This window comes from Papaver somniferum, unplaced genomic scaffold, assembly GCF_003573695.1.
Source record: "Papaver somniferum cultivar HN1 unplaced genomic scaffold, ASM357369v1 unplaced-scaffold_22, whole genome shotgun sequence".
Taxonomy (NCBI): Eukaryota; Viridiplantae; Streptophyta; class Magnoliopsida; order Ranunculales; family Papaveraceae; genus Papaver; species Papaver somniferum.
Window position 1 is genome coordinate 4,075,233 of NW_020632152.1, and position 25,313 is coordinate 4,100,545.

Sequence of the window (25,313 nt, forward strand, 5' to 3'; positions counted from 1 at the left end):
GTTGTAGCTTGTAGGAAAGGAACTTTAGATGGCCTGAATGTGGAAGGAAATAGCCCAGAAATCGATTTCTGGCGAGTTGACTCAACAAAAACCAGGTAACCCGTGAGCACCCGTGAACCCCCGAGCTTTATCTGGAACGGGCACGGATGGGATAAATGACCACCCGTGAAGAATTTCAACCCGCGAGCTCAGGCTTGTATTAACCCGTAACCCGCGGGTTGGTCACAAGCCAGACCCGTCCCGCCCGTTTGCCAGCTCTAATCCAAGTAGTCACTTGAGATGGCCTGATTGGATTTACTTGGTTCAATATGAAGGTTTTTGAGTTGTCAGTCAACAAATCAGAGTGGCGCATAACCCACAGGTCCCAGGATCGAAACCTGGCTCTGATAACAAGAGAAAGGCTTCCGTAATCGTTTTACATTTTTTTCTGTCAAAGTAAGAAGTTACTCTTTTACTTTTTCTCTCAGTCTAAAAGTTACACGAGCATCACATTATACAGTGGACGCATCTAATTGTATTCATATAACGAGGGAAGACAAGTATCATCTGACAGAAAACATGTATGTACATGGAACAGACCGAGCATAATATTACTAGTTACTACAGTAGAGCATACCTTTAGTGCAACAGGACAATTGGAAGAGGAGATTGATGGATTCTCCAAGTTTTAACAAACAACTTCCAACGGCTGAAAGGAATGATAAATTCAACACAGCCAGAATTCAAGAGACAAACTTGCAACAAACAGAAAAAAAAAGAAAAAACTAAAAAAACTACAAGGCTAAATAACACCACAAAGATATTTTCTTTAGACCAGTACTTACAAAAGAGAAACCCGCATAAAATCGAAAAGTATTAGCATTCAAAATCCTATTATGAGAAAGTACAGATCTCAAATATGACTACAAACTAGAAACCAGATCCATTTTAAGCCAATATCATTTGGTGGGGGATCCTAGTTGATGTGGCATTTCAATTTCTGTAGGAGCCATCATTGAAGGCTCAACCCTCTTCATTCTTAGGTTTGGTGGATAGTAACATCAGGTAATGGAGCCATTGGACCATTCTTCCCATCAGGTGGATACCAAGAACACCCTGCTCAACAAACAACAGATAAAATTTAAGGAGATGAAAAGAATGCTAAGAGCAACTGCAGCGGGAGACTATAACCAAAGACTAAAAACCAAAAACATTGAAAGAAATGGGGGTTTACTCCGTGCACAGACGCTACGGTGGGAAAACCAAATTTGGTGGGGCGCAACTTTAAAGTGAGCCTGAATCAGGCGCACTTTCAAATTACGCCCCATTTATATTTATTTTTTTTCGTCATCGGGCGCACTCAAAACCTTATGCCCACAAATCAGGCGCAATTAAAACCTTACGCCCCACCATCAGGCGCAATTTATACTTGCGCACAAATCAGGCGCAATTAAAACCTTACGCCTGACTAAAACCAAACCAAAGACCAAATATACTCTAGTATTTGGTTTTACTCTAGTATTTGCTCTTTACTCCTCTCCGTAGTGTCTGGGTTTTCGACCAAATATTTGGTTTTAGTCTGCCACTGTGGTTGCTCTAAGAAACAAAGGAAACATAACTCCAACTCTCGAAGAAAAAAAAAAAAAAAAAGGAAAACTGAAAAGTAGACATGTTTTAAGTAAGAAGGATAGAATGATCAGCTAGAGCTAATGCATTTATGCCGTCATGATCAACTCATATTCTCCACTATAACGAGAAAAGAAACTAACAAAACTGAGATAAAACGATAACAAATACACACAGAAGAGATTCAGGGCATCAGATCTCCAAGGTGTTAACATCAATGAAATATTCAGATACAACTACCTATTTACAAATAAAATTTCCTCATTTTCCCTTGAAATTCAACAGTAAAAAACACAGAACAAACTATATGTTTAGTACAAATGAAGGACAACATTAAAAAATAAAGATAACATGGAGATAATGATCCGCTAGAGCTAATACATTTATGCCATCATTTTCGGCGATCAAACCAACAAGGAAATCACCTAATCATCACCTCATTCTCTCCATTACATACAACCAACAGATAACAGATCAAAATAACCTAATCATCACCTCATTCTCTCCAATAGGACCAATACTACAAGGTGTTAACATCAATGAATATTCAGACGCAAACTACCCATTTACAAATGAAATTTCACATATGCCCTTGACACTCGACAGTTAAGACAAACCACAGTTACTATTCAAAATATAATAGTGCATGATTCTTAAAAGAGTTCAAAAAGCAAAGAGTGAATAACAATATTAACAACTAAGGCGTACAAACTGACCTGTCTAAGAAGGCCGTCTCTAACAGCTGAGTCAATGTACTCGTTAACAGCCAGAAAAGAAGAAATCATGTATCCATCCTTGAACTTTATTGACTTAGCACGAGCTTTCCCAAGCTCTCAGAATAACCTAGTAAACCATCACAAACTTGAAGTTAATATCATATCAAACAGACCAGAGGAAAAAGACTGGGATATATGCAACAATAGCAGTATATTGTACCTCGCAACCCTTGGCACCACTTTCCATGACGAACACATAACACCATGGCAGGCCCTATTACTCAATGAGCTTTTATGATTCATAAATCAGACATATCAATATAAATATATAAAAAGCAGTAGCAACTCAGACAGCACATAATCAATAAAGCCCAAACAAACTGCTAGCATACAACTCCCAAAATATAGATTGAACAACTTAGTTTGACAAAATCTACGCATAAATCAGAAACCTCCAAAGCAATGCAAGTTTTGCACTTAAGAAGCCTAACGAACTCCAAAGCATTATCAGTGCACAAATGGTTGCTGACTACTCTAATAGATGAAAATGAAACAAAAAAAAAAGGTAAGCAGATATAGATGACATACAGCATTAAGTGTAGAGAAGTGCAATTGTGCTTTAATTGTAGGTAGCATAACATACAAGAAGAATCCAGCTCTATCCAAACTTAAATGCTAGATCAACCAACAGCTTCTTCATAACCATAACAAAGGAATAACAACTTGCAGATAAAAAAAAAAGTAAAACTGAAAATTAGACGTTTTACTAGTAAGAAGGGAGAGAATGATCAGTTAGAGCTAATACAATTTTTGCCATCATTTCGGCGATCAAACCAATAGGGAGATTACCTAGTCATCGCCTCATAGTCTCCACTATCAAACTAATAACTGAAACAGAACTAACAAAACTGAGATAAAACAACAACGAATAAACAATGAAGAGATTCAGGGCATCAGATCTCCTAGGTGTTAACATCAATGAGATACTCAGACGCAAATTACCCATTTACAAATTTCCTCATTTGCCCTTGAAATTCAACAGTCAGAAAACATAGAACAAATTAAATGTTTCATTCAAATGAAAGACTAACATTTGAGAGAATGATCAGCTAGAGCTAATACATTCATGCCATCATTTCGACGATCAAACCAATAGGGAAATAACTTAATCATCACCTCATTCTCTCCAATAAATAGACACAACCAAAAAGAAAAAGATGGATTACAATAAGGGAAAACAATAACAAAAACACAGAGAAGAGATTTATTCAGGGCTTCAGAACTATAAGATGTTAACATCAATGAATATTCAGACGTAATCTATTTACAATTTCCTCGTATGCCCTTGAACTCAACAGTTTAACAAACCTCAATTACCATACCATTCAAAATATGCTAGCCGCAGGATTCTTAAAAAGTTAAGACCGTAAAACTAAATAACGAGTTGGGCGAACAAACTAACCTGTCTAAGAAGGACGTGTCTAACAGCTGAGCCAATGTACTCGTTAACAGGCTGACCAGAAGAAATCATGTACCAATCCTTCAACTTCATTGACTTTGCACGAGATGCACTAAGCTCTCATAATAACCTGTTTAACCATTACAAACTTGAAGCTAATATCATATCAAACAGACCAGAGGGGGAAATCTGGTATACATGCAACAATAGCAGTAGATTATACCTCGCAACCCTTGGCACCACTTTCCATGATGAAGTCAAAACAGCATACCAGGCCCTGAGCATAGAAATTCCATTAGCGATACACAATGAGGTTTGGTGACAGCTCAGACAACATAGAGGAAGTATCCTGCTCTAACTTAGAAATTAGAACCAACAGCTTCTCAAGAAAATTATAACATGCACACAACCATAAAGTATTGTCCTAGCAAAGGTAACATCTATTGATCATAGAAACCACTCAATGTGATATTCATGCATTTTAGTAGTACAAGTTTATCGTGATTCAGAAGCTTGAGAGAAAAATATGGGCACGTTTCCAGGCCCGCAAAATCAGAGCCAGAGGCATCAGAGCAAGCAGACATTAGTACCAAGATTGATTTCTGTACACAGTACCATGCTTCCTTCATTAATTCTCCAGAGCATCGGCTTAATTGTGCACAGACTTCTAACATCACAAGCATAGAAACAGCCACATTGCAATCACACAAATCGAAGACTAGTGTAAACCACACATAAATTTGAAAACTATTAACATTCAAAATCCTCTACTGAGATATTACAGAAATAAAAAATGACTACAAACTAGAAACCACATCAATTTTAAGCTACTATCATTATAGCAGGAACTCCTAGCTCAGGTGGCAGATGGCGTATCAATTTCGGTAGGACCATCATTGAAGGCCTGCTATGAAGATCTTTTTCATCCTCCTTGGGTTGGTGGATAGTAACAACATCAGGTAATGGAGTCACTGGACTATTCTTTCCCTTAGAGTCCCAATCCAACATGACTTTCACCTTGAAGGGAGAGAATGACCAGCTAGAGCTAATACATTTCATTCTGACGATCAAACCAATAGGAAAACATATAACCATAAAAGAAACTAGCAAAACTGAGACAAACAAATAAAGAACATACAAAGAAGAGATTCAGGGCATCAGATTTCCAAGGTGTTAACATCAATGAAATTTTCAGATGCAAATTACCCATTTACAAATAAAATTTCCTCAATTACCCTTGCAATTCAAAAGTAAGAACCACAGAACAAACTAAACATTTAGTACCAATGAAGGACAACATTAAATTAGAAAGTAAAGAAAGTATGGAGAGAATGATCAGCTAGAGCTAATACACTTATGCCATCATTTCGATGATCAAAACAACAGGGAAATAACCTAATCATGACCTCATTCTCTCCATTACATACAACAAAAGACAACAAAACAATAACAAAAAACAGAAAAGAGATTTATTCAGGGCATCTGTTCTCCAAGGTGTTAAACATAAATGAATATCCGGTCGCATATCACCCATTTACAAAAGAAGTTTACACATATGTCCTTGACACTCAACAGTAAAATCAAACCACGATTACCATTCAACCTTTACTAGTGCAGGATTCTTAATGTACTAAGAAAGTAAGAGTAAACAGCAACTTGGGTGTACATACTGACCTGAGTCAATGTACTCGTTAACAGAACTGACCTAGTTCAAAATAACAATCAATCAAAACCGAAATTGTTCAAAACAACAATCAATCAAAAAGCAGAAGTTCAGTAATATGGAAGAAAAAAGTATTATACCAAGACTTAAAACCCACACACATCATGTCCAAAACAGAGTAGCTGATGCTCTCGCGAAATTTTCTAGAGTCAAGTGTGCAAATGAGAGGTAAACCCTCTTTCAATTGTTAGTCTATCATTCTTAAGGATGAACATGACATGGACAAGGATTTTATGGACATGTTCTAGTAGAGTTTTAGAACATGTGATGTGTAATCTTTTGCAGTGCATTGATTCCTTTATGTTTTTCAGAAAAATAATAATTCGGAAATGTTTTGAATCACAGAAAAATTCCTAAAAGAAAGCGGGGGATCCACTTTTCCAGCACATATCCCAATGATAGAGGGACTATACCAATTACTATTAGATCTTCTCTCGGTAAAAATTCCGGGATTTTTTTCAGTTAGTAAACATAGACCAACCACATAAGAACCCCGAAAAAAATCCCGAGAGAAGATCTAATGGTGTTGGGACAATCCTTCTAGCATAGGTAAAGGGGCTGGAAAAATTGAGCCGTCAATTACAAAAGCTTCAGTGCAACCCGATATTTGGAATTTCAAGTGAACGTGAAAGTCTAAGATCACCCAAGCTAGGAATGTAAGCCAAGTTGTGTTTCGTCCCTAAAAACTCAAAACCGATTGAATCAGTGGCAAAGCCAGATAGACCACAAACAACTAATTTTTTTGGGGCTGGCCCACAAAGCCTATTTTGACCTTCTAAAGCCAATTCCCTTCTTTGTATGTTCACATGTATTCCCTTGAATGATTAGGGTACATATATTGACCAAAAAGTCAAGCCTTAGAAGGATTAAATAGACCTCGAGAGGCAGCAGTCTTCGGACATAATAGACCTTCCCGGTCAATCACAAAAGCTTCACTGCAAGGGTAGTATAGGCTAGACGGAATGTAAGCCAAATTGTGTTTCTTCCCTATCAAATCCAAGGGAAGTTAGAAAGACAAGGTGGCTACATAAAGTCCAGCTTATGAAAAAGTTGTGTGCTGATGGGGGAGCTATCTAATCAGCAATGGACCGTAAATAAGCACAGTCATTTCAAAACAAACGTAATTTAGACAATCAAACACACTATCAAATTGTGCTTCAAACATCTTAAACAAAAAACAGTATAAAACATATAAAAAATCATGTACCCATCCTTGAACTTCATTGTCTTTGCACGAAATTCCCTAAGCTTTCCACTCATAATCAATAACCTGTTTAACCATTACAAACTTGAACTTTAATACCATATCAAAGAGTCCAGTGGTAAAAGACTGCGCAACAATAACAGAAAATTTTACCTCACAACCGTCTGCACCACTTCCCATGACGAATCTCAAAACACCATAGTAGGCCCTAAGCAAAGAAATTCCATTAAGCATATACTATATATCCCGACAAATACAAGACAAATGTGAAACTACAATCAAGTGACACAGGACAATTACGCCACTTATTTCATAACAAATCTAATTTATAATAAGATGATATACACACCTATGAACAGAAATCCCACCAAGAAGCTTGTATCTCAGAGAGACTCAGCTTGAGCGATACCACAGAAGTCAATTCTGTAATCCTCTTTCCTTACTCACCTACACATCCAAAAACAAAACTTATCAAATCCCTAATTTCAGATCTATACCAAAACATAACAGTTAAGAGTTTCGTTTCTTTACCTAGAAGATTTTGAGTACGAGTAACCATCTTCAGCAAGTTCTCTTGTCAATAATTCGTTCAGCTCAGCAAAGAACACTCCATCAGCAACAGACTGTAATTATAATAAAAAAAATTGATTTAAACCCCAAAAAACTCACCAAAAAAAAATATGATGCAGAAACAGGGATTGTAGGAGGATTTACCTTCAGTTTTTTTTTGCTCGCCGTGATTTGTTGTAGAGATTAAGAAAATGAATCAAGACTTTGCCATCTTTCTTTGTTTTCTCAGTGGAAAAACCCCAGTTTTTGTCTCTGGAGAGGAGAGAAGGTTTTAGGAGCGAAATGGTTTGGTTATAAGGGAAGTGAAAACTACACTGAGACCCATTCTCACACATTTTTCTATTGAGAAACCCACGGATAGAAAATTGAAGGCGCGCACTCATTTATTGGGAAAAAATTATTCTCAAACCCATAATTATAAAATTTTGTTTTCTCTTTTCTTTCTTCTCTGTTCGTTCTTCTTCTTCTGTTCTTCCTCCGCCGAATTCAGATCATAGAATTGAGTTAAATCTTGTGAGTTAGGGCATTAGACGAAACTACTTCTTTTCGATTCTAATGTCCTTTTCCAGTGATAAAGTTATGACCTTTACATTCTTTAAATGTTTGATTTCTGCAGATTGAGCTTCAGAACGTGAAGAGGGGAGTAGGTGAAGTACGAATTTTGTTGGAAGGAAGTCAAATTGAAATTGATGGTATGTATGCACTGGTTGTGTGGTAGTTTGATTTGTTCTGTGTTTTTTTATTTTGTTGATTTTGGGTGTTGAATTGTAGTGAAATTCCGGGTTCAATTTTGGTTTTTACGGTAAAATTAAGATTTTTAGTGAAATTTTGATTAGTTATTGTGGTGCCGCATTGGATTGGATTAGGGTTTTTTGAGTAGTTGTGAGTGTTATAGTTGTTTTAGCGAAAGAGAACTCAGTTACAATTTTGGGTGCAAATGTGTGGTAGTTTGAATTGTGTATCAAGTGTGGATGTTTTAATTTTGAAGATTTCAGAGTGTCTTGGGAGTGACTGTAGTTACACAACCACAGAATTTGGTGAAGCTAATACATGGTAGTTGAATTGTGTATGAGATGTGAAAGTTTGGTTCTTGTAGATTTCGGAGTGTCTTGGGGATGACTGTAGTTGCGCAGCCACAGTTTCTGTGAATCATAATCGAATGTGGGTAGTTTTGTGGTGCGGTTTTTTTTGTCATTGTTATGGTGATTTGAATTTTGCGGTAATCATAATGACATTGATTTATGAACTAGAGGTTCTGGAAAAATGACACTGATTAAGCAATGAATGGAAGGGATATGTCAGCATTACTTGGTTGTTAGAAAATTGCAATTAAGAAAAATCAGGTCAGACTGATCTGTATTTCAAATCCGTTTCTTAATTTGTGTAAGTGTTTGTTAAGGTCTCTGACCTGTTTTACCAAGAAGAGAATGTTTTAAAGATTCTTCTTTGGTTTATAAGACTTTCTGATTGCAAGTTGCATATATCGCTAGTGGAAGGAATTCCTTAAGTAATTTGTTGTTTTCAATTGTTGACTGTATTTTATTGAGTGCCATAGTCGTCAATCATTTCGTGGCATCTTTGGGAACATTAACTAACTTACACCTTCCAATTTCAATTTTATCTTAAGAAAATTTCAAATTATGCTACACATGATGGCCTGTTAGATTCTAACTAAGTATTGTTAATGATGTATGCGTTGGGATTGTGCCCGCTTTGTATTACCGTTGGGTGGTAGGAATGTCATGCTCTAGTTTTTGAACCCCTGAAGTTCAATTACTGCTCTTCATCTGGTTCTTGCATTTGTTTTTCTTCGTCATGTAATAACAGTTTTTTTGTGCAGTCATTCAAAAATAAGGCCCTTTGGGCTGAAAAGGACAATGGAGGTTTACCTGATGATCAGGTAGCCTATGACAATCCTTCCAAAATAGAATCCAAGCGCCAATATAATTGGCTTTTCGATCCTACGGAAGCGGATCTCTTTCCAAGTAAGAAGCAGACTATAGATACAACAGACAGCAGATTGTATCCAGGAGTTTTGACTGCAAATGTTCCTCCTTGGGAAAATGGTACCAATTTTGAACCAGGAACTGGCCAGCAATTCAATGACCGAGTGTTTGGTTCGGAACCTGCTAGGGATGTCAGCTTTGATGAAAGCAATGTGCATTCAACTGGTTCAGATAACCTAAATATGGGAAGAAGTGTGGAGGATCCATTCAGAAATGATGCTTCTGTTGCTTTGTCCATGTCCCAGGATTATAATGCTTCTTCACTTAACTATGGTGGAATTAGAAGAGTTAAAATTAACCAGGTACGAGACTCAGAAAGTGGTGTTTCTATCTCCATGGGACACAACTACCAGGTCAATGAATCTGGCGATGGGATGCCCTTATCAATGGTTCATGCCTATCTTCACAAGGATGATAGCATCTCTGTGCCTCCACCTGAGAGTTATCAGACGAAGGAGTCCACCAATGATATTCCTATATCCATGTACCATTCGATGTCTCACTAAATACATGATACTAGTGGAGTGTGGAACAAGAGACGCAGATGCCAAGAATGAGATGATGTTGAGATGACATTGCAGCTATTGAATGAATATGATGGCAAGAGATACCACTGAACTGATCTGGTGAATGAATATGTCATTCAGTCGAGAAATTGTCTGCATAACATGTTATGCATTCGTGAAAATGGATGCATAACCTGTTATGCATCTACAAAATTTGTTGCATAACTTGTTATGCAGTCCAGAAAACCTGCGTAACCTGTTATGCAGGTTTAAGTGCAGATGATGGTGTAAATACATGAAAGAAGATGATGGTGTAAATACATGATTTTGACCAAGAGCCCCCGAATAACTGAAAGATAATGGTTTGCGTGGGAGTTAATGAAACATGAAAGAAGATGATGATGTGGTTATGGCTGCATAACATGTCATTCAGTCGAGAAACTGTCTGCATAACATGTTATGCATTCGTGAAAATGGATGCATAACATGTTATGCATCTACAAAATTTGTTGCATAACTTGTTATGCAGTCTAGAAAACCTGCATAACCTGTTATGCGTCCGAAAATATGGCTACATAATGCATTATGCATCGAGAAAATAGATGCATAACCTGATATGCATCCGTAAATATGGATGCATACTGCATTATGCATCAATTTTTTACATGTACAGCTAAAATCAACCAAAACAATGGTTACATAACTTGTTATAGATGCATAACTTTGTTATGCAGATACATAACTTGTTATGCAGTCGAAAAAATGGTTGCATAATTCGTTATGCGTCTGCAGAATGTGTTATGCATCGTTTTTGGTCACTGCATAATGGTTAAGTATCAAGTTTTCAAAAAATTTCCCTAAAATGAGGATCACCTCTGATTTGATATTCTTGTTTGTACTCGTTACGTAGCTCTTTTAAAAAGATTTCCAACGATATAAAATTTGTAAAATTCTAAGGCGCGGATTTTTAGATATGTTATGTCCAGGTTGCGCTGCCAATTATACCCCTGAAAAAGATAGTATGCATAACGAGTTATGTCTGAAATATAGTATGCATAACCAGTTATGTACTGATTCATATAATAATTTCATATAATTATGGGTGTCACGGTATACAATTGTGGGCCTGAGAACGAGAATATTATTTTTTTTGGGTCTCCCCCTAATTTCCCCATAAGGGAATGGATGAGATTCATAACCAACATTTTAATGGGCTTTGGCCCACTAGTAGAAGGTTGTTAAGTTGACCTTTAGGCCTCTTGAGATTTTGTGGGGAATTCTTTGTGGGATTGAAAACATAGACCAGTCAAGCGGCACGCAGAGAACCATCAAGTAGCCTCATGTTCTCTGTCACTGTAGTGCTAGGGGTTCGAACTACGTAATTGCCAGAATCCATTCCAAATTTGAAATTCATCTAGGGACCAATAATCTAGGGTATCAGGAAAAAGAAAATGCACGTGATGTGCCTATTGTGTGGCTATCACTTCATTCCAAAAAAATTTTGGAATTCGTTTAGGACCAATAGTTAGGAAAACATGAAAAAGAAAATGCACACGATGTGCCTATTGCTTCATTCCAAAACAATAAGGACCTGGGCCCTGCTTTTACTTATAAAATAATGTCTCTCCTATTGAATCCATATATAAATGTGTAATAGGTCATGAAGTGCTCGTATTTCAGATTCATTCGTTGGAACGTATCATAGAATAAGACGTTGAAATAACTTCTCTCGTCGATCAGAATCTTATTAATGTTTCATCTTGAAGCAGGTAGGGTGAGGACCAGCATATCGTTATGATCTTTCATATCTTCTTTATGTTCGGAACTTTTTATAAACGCTTTAGGGTAAACATCATGAACGGTTCGGGTAATAATTCATCTCAATTATCAGTCGAACTTCAATATGTAGTTGTCAAAAACTCTAATTTTTCACGAATTAAACTTACTCTAGTCTATCAATCAAAAAAAATAAGTAACATGTGGGTTTGTAGGAAATACCTTATAATACGCGTTTAAGGGGTTGGTTCTTCACTCGATTGAATCTCTAGTTCAATTTCAGTTTTTACACCTTTGTTTTCTGTTTGTTCTTCAATTGATGGATTAGAAGAGGATTTTGAACGCCTGCTTCATGTTGGTTTCTTTGTGCTCGTCATTATATAGTTGAGTTTAATTGAAAATCAAATTTTTACGAATCGATGATGACTGTGGCAATGAAAAAAAATTCGTCGACAGTTTGTGAGAGGTTTCGGCTGAAGGAAGAAGAAGAGATGTTTATAATGATAACTGAGTTAAATTTGTGATTTTTTAATTTTAGTTTTTTTATTAAGTGTAAAGGTTGATTAGTAGAGTTAACCATTTACGGGCATATAAGTAAGTGCACTACCCATTAGACACCCATTATAAAGTTACTCTAGATGGGAAAATACTTCTGTATGCCCTAAAACAGGTTCCTTAGTTGAGGTATAGTGGCTTTACCAAGCCCTAAAATTCAACTTTTGACAATCAAGCATTCGACTGCAACCTAGGACGGAATCATTCTCTGGTCTAAAGCCTAATTGTCGTTTTTATAGCTATATATATGTAACACACTATAGGGGATGATGAAATCATTAGAGAGGCTGAACCATGATAATAATGTCTATCTAGTTGGTTAGGGGTTTCCAAATGGTATTGTAAATTGTCTAGATTACCCTTTCCACTTTTTAACCTAAATCAAAGCTAAATTGAAAATATGTTTTCTTTCTTATTCTTTCATCTTCTCTTCACCATGAGCCAAAGGAGCTCAGTATTACTTCAATGATTGTAGTGATTATAATCAACCACATCCTCCAGTAGTTGAAGAACAACAATTTCAAATCCTTCGTATAAATTAACGAAAATGACTTATATGAGATATGTTTTGAGAAACCACCTAGGGTTTGTTTATTTTGTGTTTAATTTAGGTTAGAAAATTTAGATTTCAATTGCAAATTAGTGTTGGAGATGAAAATTGAAGTTCAAAATTAGGGTTCATGTGTGTTACGGTTGGTTATAGTTCAATTACTAACCGTAATTTTAGTTTTTGATGCACTTAAGGTTTGTATGTGATGAACTACGAACGGTAGACGAGAAAATCTAAGAAAGAATGTCTAGTCATGATTTGTATTTGCAACCGTAACGTCACTTATGGTTGGTGTCGACACCACCATTAGGAACCGTAAGCTTTCCTGTATGCCTCACAAAAATTCTACGACTAATACCTATCAACCGTAAATTAGTTACGGTTTGTAGGTTTACCACCATTACCAACCGTAGAATTTCCCTGAACTTTGACTGTTCAAGATTTTAGTTAATATACCAATCGTAAACTAGTTACAGTTGGTCTCGATACTCTATTTACAAACCGCAATTGGTTACAGTTGGAATGAAGGTTACAAACAAATCAACCATAACTAAATTACGGTTCATCTCGATGAGACTAACACCAACCGTAACTGGTTTTTCGATTGGATTGTCTCGAAATTCAACCAGTCAAGGTTGGTAGTTCATCAATTATGAACCGTAACTCACACTTACGGTTGGTTACGTGAAAAACACCAACCGTAAGTCTCTCTGAAAATCTAAAAGTTTTGATCTTTTTATGTATTTTAGATAATTTTGAGCAACAAAAAGCTAACTGGATCTAAGTTAGAGGTATACATGATCATATAGAGGTTCACCCATCTAAAATTTGTCACTCGAATCACTCATTTTGGTTGAGTGAATCAAAACCTAGGGTTTTAAATATATCACAAAAGTTTTTATTTTTTTCTCCTTTACGCTTTTTTTCCCGCTAAAACTAATCTGATTTTGTTTTAGAGTAAATATAATAGAAATTTGATTATCAACACTAAGCTAGATTATCAACACTAAACTATGTAAAGATTAATTACTCACTATCAAAAAAATTTTTATAAGGAATTTTTGAAATTACCATCTAATAATCCTTTTTGTCCTACTATATCAGCCCCTCTAAGAGCATCTCCAATAGATGGTGGATTTTTTATTTTTTAGTGACACATAGGATTTTAGACCTCCGTTTGACATAAATCCATCTCCAATAGTAGGGTCCTACAAGATAGGAGGGACCAATTACTAAATATGAAGGTGTTCAAGAAAGTGTTATTTACACCTCCGTTTGCACCTCTATGTCATCTTTTTCACTAATTTTCTTTTAATTCTAGGGTTAAAATTCTGTACTGTTGGAAATGATTTTTTAGATATGAGGTCCTACATTTACTCTATGTATTGATCCCATAAATGAAAAAACTGAATAAAAAATACACATGGGATTTTTTGCACCTACTGTTGGAAATGCTCTAATGGTTTATTCAGACCCTATAACAAGATTCATATATATATATATATATGGTTATAAACTCTTTTGCTGAAAGGAATTAAGCAGTATCACGGTGGAGATAAAGAGAAAGGCAATGACATGCATGATATTATTAATTTGAAGAAAAAGATCATAGAATGTAGGATTAGGCTAAATCACATATTAATCGTATTCAAGTTATTAGAACAAGAAAATTTCATGTCTTCATATAGAGTTGCAGAATGGAGGAAGAATCAAATGAATTAAAAGGTGCTTATTAGTTGAAGCCTGAACAGTAAGAACAATTGCCATTCATACACCTGCGAATCACATAGATGGAATAGTAAGCAAATCTGGTTATGAATATAAGGAGGGTAGATCAAGCAAACTTAATTTCTTGTGAATAGAAATCAAACTACATAGAAAAATGGAAGGAGCCTTTCCAATTCTAGAATGAAATGGCCAACTGGAAAGTCGACAGCTAAATCAACTCGGACGCCCGAGAAAGTGATGGAATGATACTTGAGGAACCAAAAGAAAAGAGTAAACATATATAGATTACAATTGAGTATTATCTATTTGGAGTGATCACATCATTGATCTTTACCAACCTTGTGCTAAAATGAAGTCTGTTCTATAATATATAATGAAGTGTACAGTTTTGATCGGGTAGAATGAACTGCTACAAAAAAATAAGTTGAAATCAACATGGAAGGGTACTTTGGTCCATTTAATATTTTTAAATAATTATGGACCAAACAGTTATGTTTTCCCAAAGGACCAAACAGACATGGGCCCACGTAAAAAAAAAAATACCAAAGGATATTTTTCCTGTTGAGAATTTCATCCCCGAGGTAATAAAAGCTTTGCTTTCTCTACACAAAGTATGGTGTCTGCTATTATCTAATCCACTTGTATTCTGCTGCACAACAAATGTCAAAAAAGTACGTAAATAAATACTTAAAAGAAGGAATTAGGTGGTATTAGATGAACCCAAAAAGAAAAGAAAAAACCATGAAGATACAGTTACATTTGCACATATATACACCTACTAACCAATCAAAGTGCTTCAGGAAACATACATGATATATGACCCTATTTTAAGTTAATAACTTACAAATCTTAGTAGATCACACATTTACATTCTGTTCACGCCTAATAAACTGGAAAGAAGAAGGTGAATCAAATTCATACTCAAGGAACCAAAACTGAAATTATAAGGGGAGGGATAGATCTAGTACCCCTAACTGCACGCATCAAGTTCTATGTATCTATGAAATCCACATTAAGATTTTTAAGAAAGGAGAGGGATTTAAGATCATAGGTTAAAGACTGCTCCACTTCGGGGCAATCCTTAATAGTTAAATAATGAAGAGAAGTCCATCGACGTAAATCTGGAAGAAACTTCACAACTGGACAACCACTCAAATTCAATTCCTGAAGAGAGCCACTGTAGAATTCTGGGCGAAGCTGAGTAACCTCGTTCTCATTTTGTTGATCTTCATTTACTCGAAATCCTTGAAACTTACTGCAACACCAAATCGTGAGAATTCGAAGATTACCATTATTCTGGAGTATGTTTATTGGAAAGTATACGAGCTCCTCTACATTTTCTAAATGAAGCCTTGTGAGCGAGGTCTGGGTTTTCCCAACTGAGATTACTAACCGATGATCAATGTCTTCTAATATCAACTCTTCCAGAGAAGGAATCGAAGGAATTTCCCTCAATTTCATACAGCGATCGATAAGCAGAACCCGAAGACAAGTATGGGAACAACACATATCTTTTAAGGAGAACAAGCGGAAAAGATAGAGGTCAGTTAAGGAAGGAAATCCAGCAATATCCAAACTACTTAAAGACATTAATCCATCAAGATGAAGGAGCTCAAGATGTTGGAGCTGCTCAACAGCTGCTGGAACACACATCCACGTCGGTAGGTCACACCCCATGAAGTTAAAAATCTCCAACTCCTTCAAACCAGTATGAGGTTGGAGAGCTTCAAATACTTGAAAATTACACGACTCCTTACCCCACATTTTCTGTTTCTTGAATAACTTATCCCACATGATGATGCCGGATGACTCTTTTTCCCCCCAACTTAGTCTCAATAAACGAAGATTATGTTTTCCTTTCAAATTTGCTTTCTCAGCATCTATTGGATCTTTAACATTCTGAAGATTCATAATACGCAGCTCCTCAAGACTGTTAAGGTTTCCCAACTCTTCGATACCATCAGTGCTGATTATTAGTTTTTCCCTCACCCAGTAATTCAAATTTTCAAGCCAAACTAGTTTCCCTATACCCACCGGTGTTTCATCCTTAAAGCTATAAAATCTTCTCACTTTCGTCCAATTATTTACCTCTCTGGGAAGCTCACAATCGGAAAGAGACACCGTCTCAAGATTAATGAGATGAACACAAGACTCTGGTAATACTTTGATGCTTGTACCAAACAGACTAAGATATCTTAACTGAGTTAATGCTCCAAAATCTTGGGGTAATTTTTCAAGTAACGCGCAGTAATCGAAATCAAATATCTTCAAATTATCAAGACCTTTGACACACTCATGTAAGGACTTTAATTTCTCACAGTGACTGACATCTAATGTTCGCAAATTGCCCAGATTACTGATGAAACCAGGTAGTTGTTCAATAAGGTTATAAGAAATATCTAAAAATCTTAGATCCTTTAAACCTGCGGCTGATTCAGGTAAAGCTTTTAATTTGCAGTGATTGAGATCCAACGTTTGCAAATTAGAAAGACTTGTAACCGAATCAGGTAGCTCTTCCATATCATTCCATGAGATGTTAAGATGTCTTAGTTTTCCCAGAGAATGAATGTTTTCAAGAAGATATTTAATACTACCTCTCATGTCAGTGAATACCAATGTCTCCAAGTTATAAAGTTTATCGATGGAGATAAGACCTTTTCCTACTTTTTTAAGATCAAGACAAGTAAGATGGAGATACCTTAAATGTCTCAGCTTGTAACTCAAAGAATGCAGCTTTGGAAAGGTCAAAAATCCCGGTGAGCGACCTACATGGAGTACACGCAAGTACTTACTTCTTAACAATACACCAGGGTCCATGTTTGAACCTTCATGGATGATAAGTGTCCGCAACTTACTTAAGCTTTTCAGAAATGTCGACGGTAAATCTACATCCAAAATTAACTGTAACCGCCGTATTTCAGAAGTATTTTTTAACTGACTCACCTTGAGAGACACCAATTCATGATCCCCTACAACAGCTTGGGCAAGATCGTGCACAAGATCATGCATCTTGTACGTCTTTATGTCTATGTCGTCCGAGAAAATCTTAGTGCCCTCCAAAAATGAACTCCACACCAAACTCTCAAAGTATTCATTTGCAGTGTCTTCGATCGATCTATCTTTTCCCGTGTTGGAAGCGTCCAGAAATCCTTCTGCTATCCACAACTGAACTAAAGTGTCTCTATCTATTCTCCAACCTTTGGGAAATATTGAGCAGTAAGAGAAACACTGTTTCAACTGGGACGACAAGTTATCATAGCTCAATTTTAGTATTGCTATGACTCTCTTTTGACTTTCTTGTGTATTCCATATATCGTTTGCTTGAATAGATAACCAATCGCCTTCTCTATTTCGTGTGCGCATTAGATTACCGAGAAATTTTGCTGCTAGAGGTAAACCGCAACACTTTTTCGCTATCTTCTGCCCTATGCTTGTCATGTTTGTTGTCCTTGGCGCTCCACCGTGAGAAAATGCTTTCTTCTCGATAATTGACCAACATTCATCATCTCGCAGTGGTCTCAGTTTATAAGGAGCAATACTTCCCTTAACAACATCTGCAACTTTGGTTTCACGAGTAGTAATTAAGATTTTACTCCCTTGAGCCCCAACACGCAATGGACTGCACAGTCTTTCCCATTGCTCCTCATCGTGGTTCCATAAATCGTCAAGTACTAGCAAATATTTCTTCCCATTTAATTGTTCTCGAACTTCTCTTGCTAATACGTCGAAGTTTGATAACGTATCAAACTTATTTTGAGTTAAGGACTCCATAATTTTTGTTAAGAGATTTTCCACATCAAAATATTCCGATACATGAACCCACATTCTTAGCTTGAACTGTTTAGTTACCACATCATCGTTGTAGACGAGTTGAGCCAGAGTTGTTTTTCCCAGTCCCCCCATTCCCACTATGGAAACGACGGAGACCTTTTCTTGATTGCTATCAGATGATGTTGATGACGATGATGCGACCTTTGTTAACATATCTATTATTGTTTTCTTATCATCCTCCCTTCCCATGATGTTTGATTCATTTATAGTGGACTCGGTTTGTCGGCTCCTTTCCTCACCGCTTTCACCATGAGGAGTAATAGCATTGCTAGCAGCAGGTGTAATCTGCAACTGGAATCTAATCATATCTTTTGTAATTGCATCTAACTTTTGGTTGATCTGTTTGATTTCTCTGGCCATCTTGAAGCAATATACAAGTGGGTTGGAAGATGAAACAAAGTCGCAGACCTTTTTATTCATGTTGTTCCCCCTTACGGACCGACGCATGGATTCGTAGGAAAACTCATCCATCACATCATCCGCATCATAAGCCACAGATTTAAGCCTTCCCAGCCAAATACCCACAGCTGCATCAGTTACTTGTTTCCTTTCAGCATCAGCTATGACAGCAAGAATCATCTCTAATGTGTCTTGAAGTTTTTTCAGGTCATCTTTGACACCCCAAGCAAGACCAATCTCTCGACCAATAACAGGAACCAATTTCTTTAGAATTTCTGTTACACCATTAGTAAGAATTCCTTCAGAAATCGACATAGTAAGAAAATATTTGTTAGGTAGATCTAGAGAGTTGTTGAAGATTTCGAATATTTGAGCACAAATTTCAGAAACTGTTGTATTACTCGAAAGTGATGTTTAAGAGTAATTAGTTGAGTTGGATGATAATGAACTGAACATAAGGACTACTATATGCGAAGCATTTAGGTCGTAGAAATTCAACCACACGACTCATTAGTGGAATTTTTACTTTGCTTCTCTACCCGGTGACCATGCATGGCATGCCTTATCCTTTTGGGGTTGTTTCCGGCAATTGTCTCGGGTATAACTTTTCACAGCATATTAGAATACGTAAAACATCCTTATATAACTTGGTGTGGTGGAAACCGAATCACAACAAAAAAAAGCAGCAAAATGGAAAGGCAATGAAATGGTGATATTCTTAAAGTAATATATTACAGCAAAAATGATTCTTAAAGTAAGTAGTTAAAGAGACTCCTCTCGAGTCCTTGCCTTGCGTACCACTCAAGACATAACTAGATGGTGTGCTGGCTACAGGCAGGGAAATGATTTGTCTCAAGTGATAGAATAAATGCTAATACAATTGGGTAGGCAAGATAATTAGGTGTACAATACTTGGTATTTATATCAAGTTGGATTCTTTAAAACCTTAGACTCAACACGATAGATTGTAAATTCAACATAGCCAAAATTGTGATTACTGGAAATCCAGCAACACACCCAAATGGAAAGTGAATAAGATCTAAGAAATTATAACACAAGAATTTAAGTTTATTTATTAATCTCAAACGAAATACAAGTTACACTCCTGGGCTACTAGGAAACCCTAATTTCTTTCCAAGCCTATGAATTACAAGGAAACCTTAACTCTTTCTCTCTCCTATTCTAGACCTCTCCCCCTCCGAAAGATCTCTCTCCTTTTACATTGTCCAAAGGTTTCTATTTATAGCCTCCAACAACCCTAATGGCATACAACTCACATTATCTCGCCGAGGTTACTTTATACTTCGTCTGGAGCATATTCCATAAAGTTTTCCCTACCTTTCGCTGACTTCACGTGGTCTTGTCGGGATACCTGTCCTATTTCTTGCTTGACAATTTATCTACTTCGCGTCTTACCTTCTTTGTCAAGTTAACTTTTCCTGGCTCTGTCTTAATACCCTGAGGGTCCTCCTACTTTAGTTCGGGGCGGGGAGCTTTCTCGCGCTTGGAATTGTACTTCGCCTTCTGATATTGACTGATTTGACGGGTCACTAACAAAGAACTTTGACTAGTATTTCCTTACCTTACTTGGTAGGACACGTGGCAATCCAAATTTGTGTACCTACATTTTTCCTTTTCTTATTCTGTCCAAGTTGTTGCGAGGATGGAATAAGAATCGTTGCAGTTTTCTTAACCGTCACGTTCTCCATACCCCTAATTCCACGTGGCCACGTTCCCTGGGTAACCGTCTGTCACCTGTCACCTTTACTTCGATCATGCTGTTTTCCGGTTTTACCGGTCCCTTATTCATGTTATAAATACACTTCTCCACCCTTACTTGAGTTTCTTTTCTGCCTCTTCTAATCTCTGTTATTTTCTTGTTTGATCTCTGCTCTTACTTTTACCTTGTTTTCTCGAAATCCTCTACTTTCTTCATCACCATGTCCCCTAAAGGCGTTTCTGCATCTGCTTCACTTAAAACTCTCGAGGAATTTCAAGCCGAGCTCCAGGATTTAGGTTTAACCTTAACTCCAGCTGTTGATTCTTCCCCAGATCCCGCTGTTTTTGCTACCTAGGAGATGGAACTGAACTACCAATGGCTTGGTTCGGACACTTGGTGTGCTGATAAGGTGATAATCTCTCTAGGTCAGTTAAGAGCGGGACTGTCTTTCCCTTTGTATGATCCTTCAAACCCCATTTTCTTGGAAATTCTCGGTAGGCTGCAGTGCGAGGTTTTCCAGCTTACTGGTAATGCGATTCGGATCGCCAACGAGTTCAAAGTACGTTCTCGAGATGGTATCTCGCAACTTCCTTCTTTAGCGGACGAATTTTATTCCTTGGATTTCAACATAGACTCTTTCATGGACAACTATTCAGCTGTGTTTACAAGCACCAGGGAGCATCATGAGTGGGTCTTGAGCTTGTTAGGAAGGTGGTTTCTTCCCCCATTAAGGAGCTTCTACTGTATGTGGATTCCCAACTTCGTCTCTCTGTTGATGACTGGGCGACGTTTCCTTTAGTAGTCGGCGGTCCTTTCGTTTGGGCTTACGACGAAAAGAGCTTTTCTCGCAATGGTCCCCTTCCCAGACATTGTTACCTCGCGGGATGTGATCCCTAGAGACTTCACTGGACTGTTCCTAGCGAGGTATGATTTTTTACTACCGCGATTTGTATCATTTGGAGCTATCAATTGTTCTTATGCTTCTCAATTTTTTTTAATATGTGATGCCTGCTGCTGGACTTGTCAAGGCGCGACATGAGAAGAAAGTGGTTGCTAAGAAGACTCCCTCTGAACATGTATCATTTTCGTATATTACTAGCGATCTTGTGATAATTTCCTATCCTGACGTCATGCCTCTTCACAGGGTGAACTACCCACTTCGGGGGTACCCAATGGTCACAAGAAACGTTCTCACCCTACCCCTCCTCCTTCTTCTCCGGTACCATCCTTATCGCCTTTTATTTATAAATTTTAGCCTTTTTTGTTTTTATCTTTTGACTTCGCAGAGGAGTGCTCCCCCGTCTGGTGCATCCAAGAAGCCGCGAAAGACCCTGGATATGGATGCCTTGGCTGCAATAATCCCTCCGCTCTCCTTGGTCGTCCCGTTCGCACTAAGAAACAGTCCCCTTCCGTTAGTGCTCTTGCTCCTCCGAAAGAAGATGATTCTGTTACCCGTTCCAAGCTCGCTGATTCCCCTGTTCATCCAGGAGTTGAACATCCTAAGATTTCTTCGGAGGTACCTCTCTCTGGCGAGAAGGGAAAGCAACCTGTCCGGCCTTCAATGTCAAATCCTCTCTTCGACCCTGACATGCATTTCCTTCGAGGTATCTAACACAAAGACCGAGAAGATCCGGCTATGAGATCTCGTGCTTTGGAGTCTTTGTTCGCCTTTGTTTCTGATGACTTCCTCTACCAATACTCGTCCGTTCTTTTGATTGCTTCAATGAATCTGTCTCTCCAGCAGCACTCTGCCTTGATGAACCAGGTGATTTCTTTGTGCCTTCTCCGCCATTTTTCCTTTTCGGCTCCGAGATCTATTTTCCGAGTTCAAGTTTTGCTTCGCAGGAATTCTACCGTCACATGTCCACCCTCGTGGAAATTCGGCTTGTTCGCGAGATGGCTAGGAAAGATGAGGCTAAATCAAAGCTTTATCGGAGGACCTTCAGAAAAAAAAAGATCATTCCCGCAAGCAAATCCAAAAGATAGAGAAGCTTTTGAGTAAGTTATTTTTTTCTTGGACGTCCCTATATTGTTCTTGCCTTTGCTTCCATTATTTTCTTATTTTATGCTTCGTCAAGCTCGATGCATGCAACATCAAATGAGTGCCGATGAAGCTTCCTCCTCGCTGGAAGATATTCTCTCTGAGATGGTGAACCTTACAACTCAAAATGATATTTATGTTTCTGAGAAATCCATCCTTAATGAAAAGGCCGAGACCCTTTTCTTGCAAGTGGACCGTCTGTCAGTTGAATGCTCCCGTAACGAGGAACTGAACCTCCATCTCCACAATGACAACCTGCGCCTTAAGTCAGAGCTTCAACGGGTCTCTAATTCCCTTAATACCTCGCGGGGCCTCCATTCTTCGTCGATAGCCAACTATAAGAAACTAGAGCAAGATTATGATCGAGTGATCAAAAGCAAAACCGAGCTCGCAGCTACTCTTCGTAGGTCTCGGAACATTGTGGACAATCTAAACGAGGAGATTGATTGTCTGAAGAAAAAGGTGGAACACTTGCAAGCTAAATTAGCCACTTGCTCTCGTCCAAAACCTGCGAAATCCTCTCCTCCGATCAAGCCTGCAAGTCTTCGTGGAAAAGGCGCTCTCGCCATTCAGTCTGACAAGAGCACTTTGAAATCCCCTCATGGTGAAGGTTGGGATAGAATGTATCATGAGTTATGCGTTCAACTTGAAGATTCCAACTTCAAAGTCGCCAACCTCGATCATCTATACTCTGATGTTCAGAGTGCTTTAAATACTACTGTCCTTCGGGCGGAAGGTAGTTTTTAGGTGTATTATTATCTTTGTTTGACCCGGCTTACTTCCTTGTTTCTAATGTAGTTTCTCTTATCTTCGAAGAATCAGATGAGCGTCATAAGAATCAAGTCCTTTGATGTGTTTTGTATATAGTGGTAAAAGTGGTTCGATTCTCAGACTTGCGAAGGATAAAATATAGACTTAAATTCTAAACTAAAATAGAAAACACACTAAAAAATTTAGCAAACTTAATCAAAGATGATATCAATAATAAAAGAACACTGAGGCTAAGATTCCACTATTTTCCAAGTTCAAAGTGATTTAACCCAATCTTTATAGTTATGCAATTTTCTCGTTCAATTTGATTCTAAAATATTGCAACAAGTAGATTTTCAAAAGAAATAATTGTAAATATCAAGTATGAAGCATCAAAAGTCTATAAACTAAACATACTTCATCGAAATAGATCACAATCACTCAAATAAAAATCATATTCAATTATAGATCAAGGAAAATAATCATAATAATAATTGCAATAAATATATGAAATAGAATATACCACTTCTTATTGGAAAAATAGTTTCCTCTATCACCTCAGCAATGGGGTTTAGCTCCTCATATTAATCATGATCTCAAAATATGTGTTTATGGCTCAAAAGATGGCTAAAAGGATGAAAAGTAATAACACGGCCGATTTGCAACAGCGTGAGTGTGTTACAGAATCTCTGTTACAAAGGAGAAAAAGTAGCTAAAGACCTTAGGAAATCACAGCTGATAAACGATAAATGGGTTCTGATGTTGAATAACGATAGTCCTTTGCGACAGTTGCTTGTGCGTCTTATGTTCTTCGTGTTCTAGGTATTGCAGCAGCAGAAACAAAACTTCAAGTTGTGATTTCAGCTTTCTGTTCTCTCCTAAACTTCCCCAAAGTGTATGTAACCCCTCTATGACTTGCAACCAACCTATATATAGCCAACAACCCCCAAGTAAACCCTAAATAACTCGATTTTATCTTCCTTCTTCTTTCACGGCAATTCACGGATTTTTCTATTTCTTCTCTTCTGTACGCGTCAACTGGGTCAGTCCCACCTCTACAATATTCCAGCAGGAACCTGTGAATTCAATCCTGGGCGTTAAATTCTTTCCTAAATCTTTATGGACTCTAAAATCCCGATAATATTTCTCCATGACTCTGTTTTGGTCTAACACGATGGAAACTCCTTCTTTCTCGAATCTGGTCGCCATACATTCCCTGTTTAGACGAAACAGGGTTATACTAATCCATAACGCGAGAAAAATCAGACCAAATCTCTTCCAACTACCGAATCAGGATACCCGTGAAACTCCACACCTCTGTTTCCTTTTTCCGGCTTATCTAGCCAAATTCGATCGATCAAACGAACATTCCAAGCCTGTTACGGTCTAGGAAGTCCAACCCAATGAAAATCAGCGCTTCAATCTCTCTAAAACTCGGTTGAATCTCAAACCCTAAATCTGTTCACTTCTGTCAAATATTCCCGCCAAAATGAATTTGAACTTTGGGGAAGAAGATGGTTGCCCCCTATCCAGAGTAGGGGGTGCCGATAGTAGGTGACTTGGGTGCTGTGGACAAATGTGGGTGTTGAGGATAAATTTGGGCTATACATAGCCTGGGTGCTCCTTAGCCAATTCTGGGGTCCGTTTAGCAACTGTCGTCCAGGGGTGCCCCGCGCAAATTTTCGAGCCGATTTTTTCCAAAAATGTTTATTGGCCAAAAATACCTACACACACATAAAACACCATAATAAGTACAAAAATGAGCACTATCAATATATAAAGTCGAGACAAATTAGACTCAAAAATGTGTCTATCATCCTTCGTATCACCAGGGAGAGAGATAAAGCTCGTGGTGACGTTTCTCGTCTTAATGAGGAGGTTGAAAGCCTAAATGATAATATGGACGAGATCATCGAATCTTCCAAGAAGGTATCCAAGACGTCCCGCAAGAATACTCATAGCTATTTGGTTCCACTCTTTAATGACTACTGCGCTGAGCATGGCATTCCTCCTCCTTCTTTTCTTTTGGAGGTTTTTTCTGATGATGAGAAGCCTTAGGATGAAGCTGCTGATCCTACCAAAGAGGAAGTGTCTCTTGATGATGACGAGGAACCTAAACTAGACACCGCGAAGGACAACGAGGGGTCCAAGGGATCTTCTACTAGCTTTACCGG

At 37.7% G+C, this 25,313-nt stretch overlaps 1 protein-coding gene, 1 long non-coding RNA gene, 9 other non-coding genes and 2 pseudogenes across 11 annotated transcripts; 1 reads left to right on the plus strand and 12 right to left on the minus strand.

Annotated features, from left to right (window-relative positions):
- Positions 1–549: 549 nt before the first annotated feature.
- On the minus strand, positions 550–3,972 carry LOC113340644. Its single transcript, XR_003355574.1, has 4 exons — positions 3,784–3,972; positions 2,542–2,610; positions 2,322–2,448; positions 550–1,095 (listed from the first exon to the last, which is right to left on the minus strand). It is a non-coding gene; the product is annotated as an uncharacterized LOC113340644 (long non-coding RNA).
- LOC113340692 lies at positions 1,790–1,879 on the minus strand. The gene has a single exon (XR_003355611.1). It is a non-coding gene; the product is annotated as a small nucleolar RNA Z101 (small nucleolar RNA).
- LOC113340701 lies at positions 1,964–2,048 on the minus strand. Its single transcript, XR_003355618.1, has one exon. It is a non-coding gene; the product is annotated as a small nucleolar RNA Z102/R77 (small nucleolar RNA).
- On the minus strand, positions 2,114–2,200 carry LOC113340695. The gene has a single exon (XR_003355613.1). It is a non-coding gene; the product is annotated as a small nucleolar RNA Z101 (small nucleolar RNA).
- On the minus strand, positions 3,104–3,188 carry LOC113340700. Its single transcript, XR_003355617.1, has one exon. It is a non-coding gene; the product is annotated as a small nucleolar RNA Z102/R77 (small nucleolar RNA).
- LOC113340713 lies at positions 3,267–3,352 on the minus strand (annotated as a pseudogene).
- On the minus strand, positions 3,421–3,504 carry LOC113340697. The gene has a single exon (XR_003355615.1). It is a non-coding gene; the product is annotated as a small nucleolar RNA Z102/R77 (small nucleolar RNA).
- Positions 3,973–4,302: 330 nt separating the features above from the next.
- On the minus strand, positions 4,303–4,411 carry LOC113340708. Its single transcript, XR_003355623.1, has one exon. It is a non-coding gene; the product is annotated as a small nucleolar RNA snoR100 (small nucleolar RNA).
- A 191-nt stretch (positions 4,412–4,602) lies between these two features.
- The window catches only part of LOC113340627, a 68,402-nt pseudogene continuing 47,691 nt past the window's right edge, over positions 4,603–25,313 (minus strand).
- LOC113340689 lies at positions 4,930–5,020 on the minus strand. Its single transcript, XR_003355608.1, has one exon. It is a non-coding gene; the product is annotated as a small nucleolar RNA Z101 (small nucleolar RNA).
- On the minus strand, positions 5,110–5,193 carry LOC113340702. The gene has a single exon (XR_003355619.1). It is a non-coding gene; the product is annotated as a small nucleolar RNA Z102/R77 (small nucleolar RNA).
- Positions 5,254–5,344, minus strand: LOC113340696. The gene has a single exon (XR_003355614.1). It is a non-coding gene; the product is annotated as a small nucleolar RNA Z101 (small nucleolar RNA).
- Positions 7,886–9,883, plus strand: LOC113340642. The gene is made up of 2 exons (XM_026585766.1): positions 7,886–7,969; positions 9,118–9,883. Exons 1-2 carry the CDS (start codon positions 7,967–7,969, stop codon positions 9,787–9,789), a joined length of 675 nt encoding a protein of 224 aa, XP_026441551.1. The 5' UTR covers positions 7,886–7,966; the 3' UTR covers positions 9,790–9,883.